General features: G+C 34.4%; 1 protein-coding gene across 9 annotated transcripts in view; it reads left to right on the top strand.

The window, feature by feature from the left end:
• ARID1B (AT-rich interaction domain 1B) overlaps positions 1–13239 on the top strand; it is a 489414-nt gene that overhangs the window by 430618 nt on the left and 45557 nt on the right. For all 9 annotated transcript variants that reach the window (XM_058168923.1, XM_058168915.1, XM_058168857.1 and 6 more), the window contains one exon: positions 5459–5604. In XM_058168923.1, coding sequence (XP_058024906.1) covers positions 5459–5604 — 146 coding nt within the window. The remainder of the gene's footprint in view (positions 1–5458; positions 5605–13239) is intronic.

Below are 13239 nucleotides of genomic sequence, written 5' to 3'. Positions count from 1 at the left end.
TTCAGTTTTTGACTGAGTTAGCTAACTAGCTTCCAAAAATCTGGACACCTCTAGAGAGAGTCATCTGGTGGCAATCCTGATTTTTGTAGTCCTGGTCTGGCAACTCTCATTTTGACTTACATTAAGATACCTTTTCCTATATTTCATAAGAAATTCTGACTGAGAATTTCAATTTGTGGATGTATTTGCTCTATTATTTATCTAGGTAGTATTTTAACTTTGGAAATTTCATTAAATGGTTGCTTTCTGAGACAATAACATTAACAAAATGACATAAAAATTAAGCGTATTCTTACCATTCTCCATCATTTCCTTCATTCCTTCCTCTCTCACACACACAAACTTTCAACCTCTTGTACTCTTACTAGTTGGTAACAGTTTGGTTTTAGAAAATTCATACTGTGTCAGGGAAGAAAAGCTGCAACAAAATTATATGTATGAGAGACTCTAAGAAAATCCCAGCAGGAAAATATGTTTTCAGATCTCACCTCTGAATTACTCTCATTATAATAACCCATTTGATGTCAGGGTATGACAGATTAGAAGCTTTTTATTGCTAGACCTCACTCAACACAGATTTAAATGAAGTACATCTGGTTATTGTACAGGTCACTGTGTTTAAATAACAACCTTCAAATCATTCTTTGACATTTAAAAGGAAAGAGAAATATTGTCATGTGGCAGATACACCATAGATAAAGCATAGGGCAGTTTGGTCAGTATGCTTATTTGTGTGTGTCTCCAGCAGGCATTTTCATGGTTGGTAATCAAGTAGCTAGGCTTATTGATTGTCAGTATTTTACAAAATATCCCTGCTTTAAAACCTTTAACTCCAATTGTCATTTTAAAATGCTGCAGTCACGAGAGTCAACTTGGTAACTTCCAAGAAGTTTGAAGATCAGTTATATCAACATTGCTCATACTAATTAAGCAAGAGAAAATAAGCAATGTTGGCCTCTTGCATTTTAATTTTGACCTTCTGAAATTTCCTTAGCTTTGTTTGCACCTTGTTTCATACAGTTATTCCCAAAAAATGGCCAAATCTCTATTCATCTTCGCCTGTTTTAAGACATAGATTAGCAACCATCTCAGAGTTCATAGACTTATCACATACAGTATTACTCATAAATGCATATACTTTTTTTTAAAAAAAATCTTGTTTGAGAAAACATTAATTAAAAAGATCGTGTAAGAGAAGGCTCCATGTACAAGCATAAGCATATTAACATGTAATTTCCTCACTTCAGCAGGTTTGACTGGGAGAAACTCTTCCCCTTTTTGGGTTGCCTCTATTACTGAATGTCTTCAGAGTTATTTTCAGCACCTAGATAGTGTTTCTGGGCATCATCATGAATTTTTTGCAGGAATGAAATTCATTTCAGGAATGAAATTCACTTACTAAAATATGAGACAGAAAATGAAATAGAAATAAATATTAATGATTAGATACCATATAAAAATGTTCTGGGCATAATATTAAAACAGGTTTTTTTCTCCTTTAGCTTTACTAATCTAGAAAAGTTCTGTTATAGAGATTTCATATCATAATGTGACAGTGATATCTTATTGTCGAGTTTAGAACATACTTTTCAGTTTACAGAGATTGGTTTAAATAAACATGAATTAAAACAGTACAATTCAGGCATAGTTCCAAAGGTGTCCCTGACACAATTATTTTAAATATCCTCAGTATTTGAAGTAGAAAGAAGTCTACGATTTATCTATAGGGCTAGCTTTGACACTATCTGAGCTAAAGTTAAACTTTTGATTTAGCTGCTAAAAATACTATAACTACCTTAAATGTAACCAGGGTATTATTTTACACCTTTCCAAATATTGCCTGTGGTACGTTGAATTTGTTCCACTGTTGACGTTTTTCATCCATAAATGCCACAACAGTTTTGGAAATTGGTTTTAAACACTTCAACAACTAATATTAACTTTGCCTCATACCTTAATGGAGTTTAGGTTGCAGGGGAAAAGCTGAAAACGTGTTACAGCAGGTCAAATAGTCCTTCAGTGAAAATAGTACTGACAGAAGCATATTTTCTTTCTTTCTTCCTTCATTTCTTTCTTTAGTAACCACAAATGATTCTATGACTTTAAGGATATATAAATATATTTAACAAATGTTGTGCAAGCTATTAGTGTTTAGTGCCCAAAGGTTAATCAGAATAAATCTTACAATTTCAGTTTAGTTCTTAATGGACTCTACTTGAGAATGTAAATTAATGAATGTAAAACTATTTGTCACATTCAGTTATCATTCTACTTAAAGACCAAATGCCATGGAATCAGAATAAAAAGATAAAATTTCTCTGAATTATTAATTCTAGGAGTTGTCTTCTAAAGCTTTATCGCCCATGACATGTTCACCTAGGTTAAGAAAAACCTTTTTATATGTAAAGATACACTGACTATATGAAAAAGATAGGCATACTTTTATATACAAGGTGCACAAAAACTGCATAAATTATATTTAATATATCCGACTAATTGAAAATCATCGAATAAAAAATTATTTGGAAGAAGTATACAGGTCATCTAGTCAATTAGTTAATTAAAACAGTACAAACCATTACTGCTTAATAGTGATAAAGACATACCTTTAAACCTTTGAGTCATAGGGAATCAGCCATTGTTATAGTCAGATTTTCCAATAATTTTTAAATCAAGATTTCCCTCTAGTTCTCAGCTTTTTATGTAACCTAGTAATGGTCTTGGCTTCAACAGATGTTTGACGCATCTTACATATGATAGCTTAAAATACTTGTAGACCACTACCATATTTCCTTTGTGTCTTTTCTTTTGTCATATGGAAATACAGCATCATTTTAACAAGATATGTTAAGATTACTCCATTTACTTACTAATGCTCTAAAATATTTATTGTAGCATTACAATCCCATATTAGATTCATGGTGTTTTCTTTTCTTTGTAATAATGATTCAGGCTTCTGTTCCTCCTTTGCCTCTACCTTTATGAATACCGGGAGATCATGCACGAGGATAATAATGAAAATAACATCTGTTAGATTTATATCCTGACACTTACACACAAACACACACACACACTTATCCTCTCCCCTTATAATCCAAGGCAGATTGCATAATGCTGTCTCTTCCCCCACACTTCCCCAAACCTGTGGAGTAGGTAATACTGGGAGAGAATGACTAAGTTCAATTTATTCAGTGAGCTCCAGTAAGCAAATTTCCCTGAAAAGCAGGAACAATTTCCATTGGCACCCATTCCCAAAAAAGTTCTTTTTCTAATTGTTAGCATCTTAATTTGTATGAATAGTTGCTGCTTCCCAAATCTGGATCTTAAGATAGTCACATCTGTATAAGAACATATTAGTATTTTCTCCCAATAATTCTGCATGATATAGTGTGTTATTTTGTTTAATTGATAGATCAATGGCTTACTCTGGCCTAGCCATGCTAACAGTCATCTGAATGTAAAGGAGAAACAGGCAATAAATGTTAATAAGATGCTGCTAGTTCAGAATACGTGTGTGTTTGTGTGTGTGTGTGTGTATATATGCATTCTGTTTTCCGTTTTCCATACTTTCTATTACTAATACATAAGGTTTATTATTGCGAGGAAAAGTAGAGATTGTTATATGCTAAGTAATAGCTTCAATCATATTTTCAAAATACTTTTAAAAGTTGTTGACAATATGTACACAAAGAATATTTTATTTCAGAGAAATCTTCCAAAGTTTTTGCAAATGCTCCTGCTCCAATTTTTTTTTCTTTTTTGGGGGGAGGGGAGGGGAAGAGAACTGTATGGCTGTGCATTTTAAGTATTTTTCTCTATAACATCAAAACTTGCATCAGGGGAATAACATTGTATGTCAGTTGTCTCCTTCATATCAAAAGAAATCTTTCTCTTCTTTACAGAAATAGAGGACAAAGCCAACTTGGAAAAAAACATTAATTATACCAAATGTTACATACTTGTTTCAGTAAAATGATTTAAAAATCTAGTATCGACTAGTTGCTTTTTCATACTTTATATTAAAGTGATTAAACTAATAAGATATTAGTTAATAAATAAAAGTATTCTTTTCCATATTCCTTCAGCTTCCTTGATCCTTATTTTCTTTGATCCTTCAGTTGCAACAAAAATCCAGACAGAGCTTCTGGATTTCATAAAAGCATTTGAAGGTTAAACACAGCACCCGTCAATAATACTAGGTTACTAGCTAATGAACTGTCTAACATATCAAATTCAGCTAAGAGAAACTTTCCTTGATTTAGAAAACATATAGAATATAGAAACATATAGAAAACATATAAATTCACACTTTGCATTACACCAGTTTTTTTTAATAAACCATAATTGGCCAAGTCATAAGTTATGCTTATTAACCCCAATGATTTGTTTTAAAAATCCCTCTAAACTATAAGCAGGCAAACCATACTATGGTTTTCTTCAATTTGTATTTTCAATCCCATTGAAAAAATGGCATTTGTCTTAAGCATTTATATTTTTTTTAATGGTGAATTTAAGCTTTCTTATAGACAAAAATAACTTGAAAAAGACTCATATAAACTGGATAATTGTATTGGTGTGAAGAACCAGAGGACTAGTATTTCTGTGATTGTTGCTGTGTCTGGTGAATATTTCTGACAAGCAAATGGATACTGACTAAATATCATCCTTTATATTTGAGATTTCATTCATTAACACATATTATATTATATTATATATTATATGTGAGCATATACTTGTATTTACTCACCCATAAAAGGTAGCCCTGTTAAGATGTACTACACTCAGAAAAAAAACAGATATTTTTTTAATTTTGTTCAAAAGCTCTTCTGATTCTTTATAAACTAGCTTACCACAAATATATCATCAATCCATTAATACAGCTATATAGTATTCAGCGATTACAATAGTTACAGTTATCGTAAACGCTTTAAAACAAATAAGATGAATGTCCATTTCTTAATTGCGTATCTAAGTAGTACAGTTTCAATCCATTTATATATTTTTGTTTTGCTTTGGGAGAGTTGATTTACTTTTTAATTTTTTTTAGTATGATAGGCAAAATACAATCAAAAGCTCTTAGTTAACTTATCTTGAGTTCTTGTTTTACTTCAATAGTGAGGACTCTATTCTCTCTTATGTGCTTTCATCACTATGTGTTGGCCATGTCCAATCTCAACTTCTTTACATAGTATTACGATTTATCCATTTTAAATTAACATATATTATATCTATTTTGCTTAGGGATCTGCATGATATATGACTTTTAGAATGGGCTTTAGAATAAATTCATTACTAATCCAATAGTGAGCTCCTGACGCAGGCAAAAACTAACTGGCTGCATCTTCTGTAGGTGTCTGTGAATACTGAAGTATGAATTTTGTAACTAACTGAGGTGTACTGTTGTAGTAAGAAATTTAATAAGCGCTTGTGCATGTGTGTGTCATTTCTCTTCCTTCAGGCAAGGCAGTTTTCCTGTCATCAATCAGAGTGGCATTATGGGATCCAGCTCTCCATACACCCAACCAATGAACAGCAATTCAAGTCTGATGAACCCTCAAGCTTCTCCTTACAGCATGGCACCTAACATGGTGAACAGTTCTACAGGTAATGACTGGTAAAATTTCAAGGAGTAGCAGGCTGCTTTTTCAAAGGTAGAAACCTTTAAAATGTTTCTCTTTGACAGCGGTACAATTGCATATGCATGACTCAGAATCCTGCTGTAAGAATTTGAAAATTCCCAATCACTTTGTCAACTCCTAGATATATCTCCGCTATATCTCTACTTTCTCTTCTTTGTTTCTTGAAAACATGGGTTTTGCCCATTTGACAGCTGGCAGATCTAGAAGGCTTTTGCTTAAAATGTAGCAGGGATCTTGAAACCAGGATTCCTATGGTTAAACAATATTTTTGCCCAAAATAACTGAGAGTGTCTCATAATATGTCTCTTACCTACCTCAAATATAACTTTCTGAAAGACCCAGGTATTATATTTGTCTAAGAAAATAGAAGGAAAATGGACTTTTTCCAATAAACTTTACTGAAATATTACTTTACATATATTTTTGTTTGCAGGAACATCATTAAAAGGCTTCTTTTTTCCTTGCGAGATTATTTAATTGCTCATTTTCATTGCTGTAATATTCAGATTTACATTATCCATTTCATTTTCCCCCCTCCAATGACAGTGTCATAATGAGGTTTTCCAGCAGCCACGTCTTGAGTTATAAGTGAAAAAGGACTATTTTATATATATATAAAGTTTATTGTCATTGTACACAGTATACCCATACAATGAAATTCACATAACACCCAGAGACCAAGCCCAACACATACGACAATCCCCAGACACACCCCACCCACCAAAATTCCCCACCCCTAAACTACCCAAACATCCACACAACAGACCAAGTAATGCTCACTGATGGTGGCCCTTTAGTTCATTGTTGAGTGCAATTATAGCTCTGGGATAAAAACTATTCAGAAGACTTATTTAGTCACATGTATAGAATAGTTTCCCAACAAATAGGCAGACAAGGGACATTTGTATTCACTCCCCATTTTTTCTCTTCCCACAACCTTTTAAAGTTTTCGTTTGCATATTTTTACTTTTTTGCAGTATTTTTCTAGGAGCTGAAAATACCCATTATTGGCCTATGGCCTCATTATGCCTGCTTTTTTTTACCCCAAAGGCAACTGTTTAACAGAGGTACTCCCACTGGTCTTATTTATAATGGTTTTGTGTTGTGTTTTCAACAAGGATAAGAAGGGGAATGAAAACTTGTAATCATACAGGAAGGTGTTTTTTTTTAAATATAAAATAAAATTTGCTTCTTTTAGTATTAGGCACAAGCAGCACATTTTTACTCCAGTTGAAAAAGGAAAAATCTTGTTAAGCAAATGATAATCATTTGCTTATTCCTCATCAAAGCTGTCATAAGTATTATTGTGTTTGGGTTATATAGTTACCTATTTTGTCTGCCTGGCTGAAATAAAATTACTTTTGAGTATTGAAGCTACGCTATAAATTCTAGCTTTCTGCTTAGCAGAGTAATTTTTTTACCCTAACTTCTCCGGTTCCTAGATCTGCAAACATCACCAACAAGCAAACAGATGGTAGAATGTCCTGCCTAAGAAGATTTATGTATTGCAAAAGAAAAACCAGTTTTAAGAAAGATACACAGGGCGATTTTTTTCTTCAGATAGCGCAGCCATTTATTACTTCGTACAGTGGGAATCTATTCAATACAAAATCACTTATATATCTTTTGTGTGCAGTAGTCATTGTATTTTTATTGCATTACACATCCTGAAAAATTGAGTTTTTACAGTAATTTAACCATAGAAGAGAATATATGTAGCTCAGGGTTGAACTGTGGAATCCTGGTGCTCTCTGAGCTTGCTTGTTTTCTGGCAGATATTTCATTACCCAACTAGGCAGCAGCATCAGTGTTAGTGAGTGTGGAGTTGTTCCCTGTTTATGTATAGTATTATCTTCCCAGCCTTGGGTGTGTGTGTGTGATTTTTTTTCCTAAGTAATTCCTTGAATAGGATATTGTTTTCTGCTTACTTGTTCTTTTGGTACTAATCCCTGCTTATTTGGGTGTAGGCTGCTTCAGAGGATGTGTTCTAGTCTTTTTGTTTCCTTTTTAGCTTTTTTATTATCTCTTTTGAATGATATGTAAATGTGTTTATTTCTATGTGTCTATTAATGGCTCATTTACCTGAATGCCAAGCCTTTTTGGCAAGCCTGATTTACCTGAATGCCAAGTAATTCCCTAGCCTTTTTTTTCTAGGATGTTCACAGTTTCCAAGTGGAAATTATGGTTGAGTCTGTCCATGTGTTGTGAGATGAAGGATTTTTCATTATGTCTTTTGACTCCTAGTTGGTGTTAAATTAAAATAATACAATATTAAAATCCCATCAAACGATTTTGAGAAGCAATAGCAGCAGTGAATGCATCAGTTTTAATTTTTAATATGGCAAATATTGATAAATGTAACCCAGGGAAACAAAAGCTCTTTTATGCTCCTCCATAAGTTTTTTTTTTAAAGTGGAAAGGGATCCTGAGAGAAAAACATTTAAAAATCATCGTCTTAAATGAAATCTTTCCCAACTTTGTCATCCTTCGGATCTGTGGATTTGAAGCTGCAGAATTTGCAGCAATGGACGTAATTGCTGGGACATTCTGAAAGTTACAGTCGACATATTTGGATGGTACCAAGTTGGAGCAGGCACAAAGTTGTTTTAGTTGTATTTTTTTTTAACTTATTCTAATTGAGTAATTTAACTAATTTAACTAGGGTTATGTAATGTGAACAAAACAGCATTGTTGCATTGGTGTTGCTCCACAGATACAGCAGAAAATAATCCTAGCTCAAGAATTTTTCACCAGCCAGGAAGGCTTAGCCAGGCTTACTACATTCTTTCTCTCTGATTCTGAGTACATGCAATAGTTTTCAGAGACCTCTATATATTGCCTCGAAAGAGGACATTGTAGTTCTGCCAATAATAGTTTAATAGAATTATCCAGAGACATTAATTCAGATAACTGGCACTTTAAATATCTCTTTGTTCCATTAGCTCAACATAGAAGATAAAGAAAATACCCCTTAGATGATCTTGGAAGATAGGAAGCATTTCAAGTAGCCTCTTGGGTAGAGATGAATTGTTATAGGCCTTAGTAATTAAATAATTATTGAAAGAGAAACAAAAGGGGGTATGTATATAACTGCCTTTGCAGTTATAATGCCTAGGAAAAAATTGCGAGCACAAGAAATATTTCATTTGAAAAAAGGAAGCGTGTGTTAAAATTTTACTTCATAGCTATAACTTTGGGTTTTTTCCCCATTTTTTTGTCTTGTGGTTCGCTACTGGAGATAAATTTTCATTATGCTTGTTTTAGTAAAAAAAAAAAAAGATATTGCGTAACAATATTGCTGAGTCTGCATAAACTTGCCACTAATGTAATTATATTTTAAGATAATTTTTGTTCTAGCCACAAACAGTGTTTCTTCTATTTTTGCTTAAGTAAATTGGCACTAAATATTATATTTGGCTTTACAGCTTTACCGCTGCTCACTTCAGCAGTTCTGTTCCAAGCAAAGCACATCTGTCACTGTGGTAGTCATTTGCCTTGATCCAGGAATCTGTCTATCCACAAAAAGAGTTCAGGCACATTTCAGAAAATATAGGAACTCCAGCTGTGAGACTATAGACAGTTTATAAGTTCCCTATTCTGGGAAAACTATTGGGTGGTAATGTAACGTAATGCAAGCTATAGACAATGGATTTAGATCTCAGAACCAATCTTTTCCTACAACCAATCTTTTCATTTTGCAAAAATGTGGATAAAGGATTTGTGGGATGCTACTACAATGCAGTCACAACATCCTGAGTTGAACTATGAGCCATTGTGTGCAAAGGGGAGGCATCAAATGTAATGGATTACCCAGAATACTATTATTTTTAGGAACACCATTAGACTGAATTCCTGATATAGAGGGAATGTAATCCCATCCAGACTAGCCAATTTCCCCATTTTTTTGTCTTGTGGTTCCCTACTGGAGATAAATTTTCATTATGCTTGTTTTAGTAAAAAAAAAAAAAAAAGATATTGCATAACAATATTGCTGAGTCTGCATAAACTTGCCACTAATGTAATTATATTTTAAGATAATTTTTGTTCTAGCCACAAACAGTGTTTCTTCTATTTTTGCTTAAGTAAATTGGCACTAAATATTATATTTGGCTTTACAGCTTTACCGCTGCTCACTTCAGCAGTTCTGTTCCAAGCAAAGCACATCTGTCACTGTGGTAGTCATTTGCCTTGATCCAGGAATCTGTCTATCCACAAAAAGAGTTCAGGCATATTTCAGAAAATATAGGAACTCCAGCTATGAGACTATAGACAGTTTATAAGTTCCCTATTCTGGGAAAACTATTGGGTGGTAATGTAACGTAATGCAAGCTACAGACAATGGATTTAGATCTCAGAACCAATCTTTTCCTACAACCAATCTTTTCATTTTGCAAAAATGTGGATAAAGGATTTGTGGGATGCTACTACAATGCAGTCACAACATCCTGAGTTGAACTATGAGCCATTGTGTGCAAAGGGGAGGCATCAAATGTAATGGATTACCCAGAATACTATTATTTTTAGGAACACCATTAGACTGAATTCCTGATATAGAGGGAATGTAATCCCATCCAGACTAGCCAATTTGCCCATTTTTTGTCTTGTGGTTCGCTACTGGAGATAAATTTTCATTATGCTTGTTTTAGTAAAAAAAAAAAGATATTGCATAACAATATTGCTGAGTCTGCATAAACTTGCCACTAATGTAATTATATTTTAAGATAATTTTTGTTCTAGCCACAAACAGTGTTTCTTCTATTTTTGCTTAAGTAAATTGGCACTAAATATTATATTTGGCTTTACAGCTTTACCGCTGCTCACTTCAGCAGTTCTGTTCCAAGCAAAGCACATCTGTCACTGTGGTAGTCATTTGCCTTGATCCAGGAATCTGTCTATCCACAAAAAGAGTTCAGGCACATTTCAGAAAATATAGGAACTCCAGCTGTGAGACTATAGACAGTTTATAAGTTCCCTATTCTGGGAAAACTATTGGGTGGTAATGTAACGTAATGCAAGCTATAGACAATGGATTTAGATCTCAGAACCAATCTTTTCATTTTGCAAAAATGTGGATAAAGGATTTGTGGGATGCTACTACAATGCAGTCACAACATCCTGAGTTGAACTATGAGCCATTGTGTGCAAAGGGGAGGCATCAAATGTAATGGATTACCCAGAATACTATTATTTTTAGGAACACCATTAGACTGAATTCCTGATATAGAGGGAATGTAATCCCATCCAGACTAGCCAATTTCCCCATTTTCAAGATCAAGAAGGGCGAGCTGGCAAGCTCGCATCACAATATCTCTCAGCACATTCTGGATTGTGTCCTCCTCTATTTCCTCTGCTATCACAAATTGCTTCTGCCATTTGCAGACTGCTTATAAATAAGAATTTTGGATAAGTAAACATGCACACAGTTTTGTTTTAATCTCAAACAGTAAGGATGAATAGGCTCTTAGACTGGGCTCAAGAAAAAAGAGCTTCCTCTGTCTCAACTCTTAGTAGGTTCTGGATATATTTGTGGCCTGACTCAGTTTAAGATAGCTAAATGTGACATAGTAGTCAAAGTGTTATTCTTTAACCAGGGGAAGTTAAATTCAAACCCATCTTTAACCATGAAGACTCTATGGTGGTTATCAGCCCTTCCCTCTGAACCCAACCCACCTTACAAAGTTGTACTGATACAGGGGCAAAATAAAAGGAGATCCCCATGTAAGATCCCATTAATTCTAGAAGGCAGGAAGTGCATAATTCAACTGCTGATGTATTAGGATTTTTATTGCTTCTAGCAAAGTTGCTTGAGTTGCCACTAGCATTGAGAACATTTTCTGACACCCACAACAATATCCTTATCAGAAGATAGGGGAGAAAACATAGTCAGCTTGACTGCAATATAAATTATGTTGTATTTGCCTTTAAGTGTGCTAAGTTTGGTGTTATGTAGGTCATTCAGAACCTTGACCCATATTTTCTTTTCTCAACTATCCCAACTTTCAACTTAGAAAAAGCCCAAGGCTATTTCTTGGAACCTATTCACTCGCTACAGCAATACTTTTTCAGTAATAGATGTCATGGTTATCTTCCATTTTTATGTTTTGTGTCTTTTGACAATTTATGGGCTGGATTGTTAATGTGTATGCACTGGAGTTTGCCAGAACAGTGACAATTGCATTCTTTCACTGCTTGAAACAGGGTCAAAATGATGCCCTCAGTTTGTCATTGGACTTGAAAGCAAAGGGACTCGGGAGACCTTATAAAGAACATTGCAGCAAAAGATGGAGAATGCCACAAGAAAGCTAGAATTTATTATCTATTTACAAACCGCACTAGTTGTTCTTTCTCAAGATGACAGTAGCTTTGCTCTAGTTGTAGCTGTGGACAATGGATCACAGTACAGATGGCAATTTTCTTGCATCCAGATGTGTTTCATAATTCATGGAGGAAACATATGTGGCAGATGTCTTATAAGCTCTCTTGCTGACTCGGGCAAGAAATAAACCAATTTCAGAGGATATAGATTGCCTATGATTCTTCTTCCATAACATATCATCCAAGATTTAGATTACACTTTTCTATTCAAATTGTTCTGCTCCTGTGCAATCATTCAAATGGTTACCTGAATAATTTAGAAGTAGCAGAAATTATCATTCTTTGTGTAACTCACTGTTGAAGCTTCTTTTGGAAGGCTTGCAGCAGCTTTATGTACACCTAATACCAGCAAATTCACAAATAACTTTGACTGCTGATTTGGGGTGGGGGGCAGTGGAGAAGATGCCAGCCATACTCATGGTGGTCTTCTGATCTGGAATCAGCATATTCCATTTTGGGAGGGCATTTTGCACTTCTTATTCATTTCATTTAAAAAATGCACTGCGATGTTTACCTGATCCCTAAATCCCTTTGTTTTCTGCTATTCCATTAGTTGAGAAGAACAATATGTTCTACTTGTAAAGCTGTAGGAAAGCTGTATTACAATTTCTAAAATTTGCTCCTTTTTAGTTTGGTCTTCTTTGGCCTACCGGTACAGTTGACAGACCCATATTCAATATATTGTTAGCGGTATACTCCTGTGGCACATGCTGGATAGGGTTTTTTTTTGGCAGAGCCATTCTCCCAACCTGCAGTGAAGTGATGCTAAAAATATTAGCAAATTAGCACCATGAAGCTTGCCAGCTTATCCGCCAGAGTCTTGCTCCTTCTCTCACTGCTGTAATTAAAACTAATTATTTCCTAAAACATAGTAATACATGGATATGTGCAGTAATCATTTTGTAGTGGGCAATCTGCAAAGTGTTTTTTTTAAGCTCCCCCTTTTCCTTTGGTTTATTCTCCCACATGTTGGCTGCTGCTTGGAATGCTGCATTACCTTGTTGCAGAAAAGCAAAACGGCCCAGCAACCATAGGCTGAAACTTCTGGGTCTGTAATCATTGGCATATTTCACTAGCTTTTTTTTTTTTTTGGCGTCACTCAGGATTTTTATATGAATTGTAAATAGATACCAGAATAACCTGTTTATTAGTGTTTTTACTACAATCTGGGTAGGTCACCAGGACCAGAGTTTTGTCTTCTGAGCTTTGGGACTCATGCCGGAAC

This window comes from Ahaetulla prasina, chromosome 1 (assembly GCF_028640845.1).
Source record: "Ahaetulla prasina isolate Xishuangbanna chromosome 1, ASM2864084v1, whole genome shotgun sequence".
NCBI classification, from domain to species: Eukaryota; Metazoa; Chordata; class Lepidosauria; order Squamata; family Colubridae; genus Ahaetulla; species Ahaetulla prasina.
Note: the sequence above shows the minus strand (reverse complement) of the source record. Positions and strands in the feature narration are given on the sequence as shown.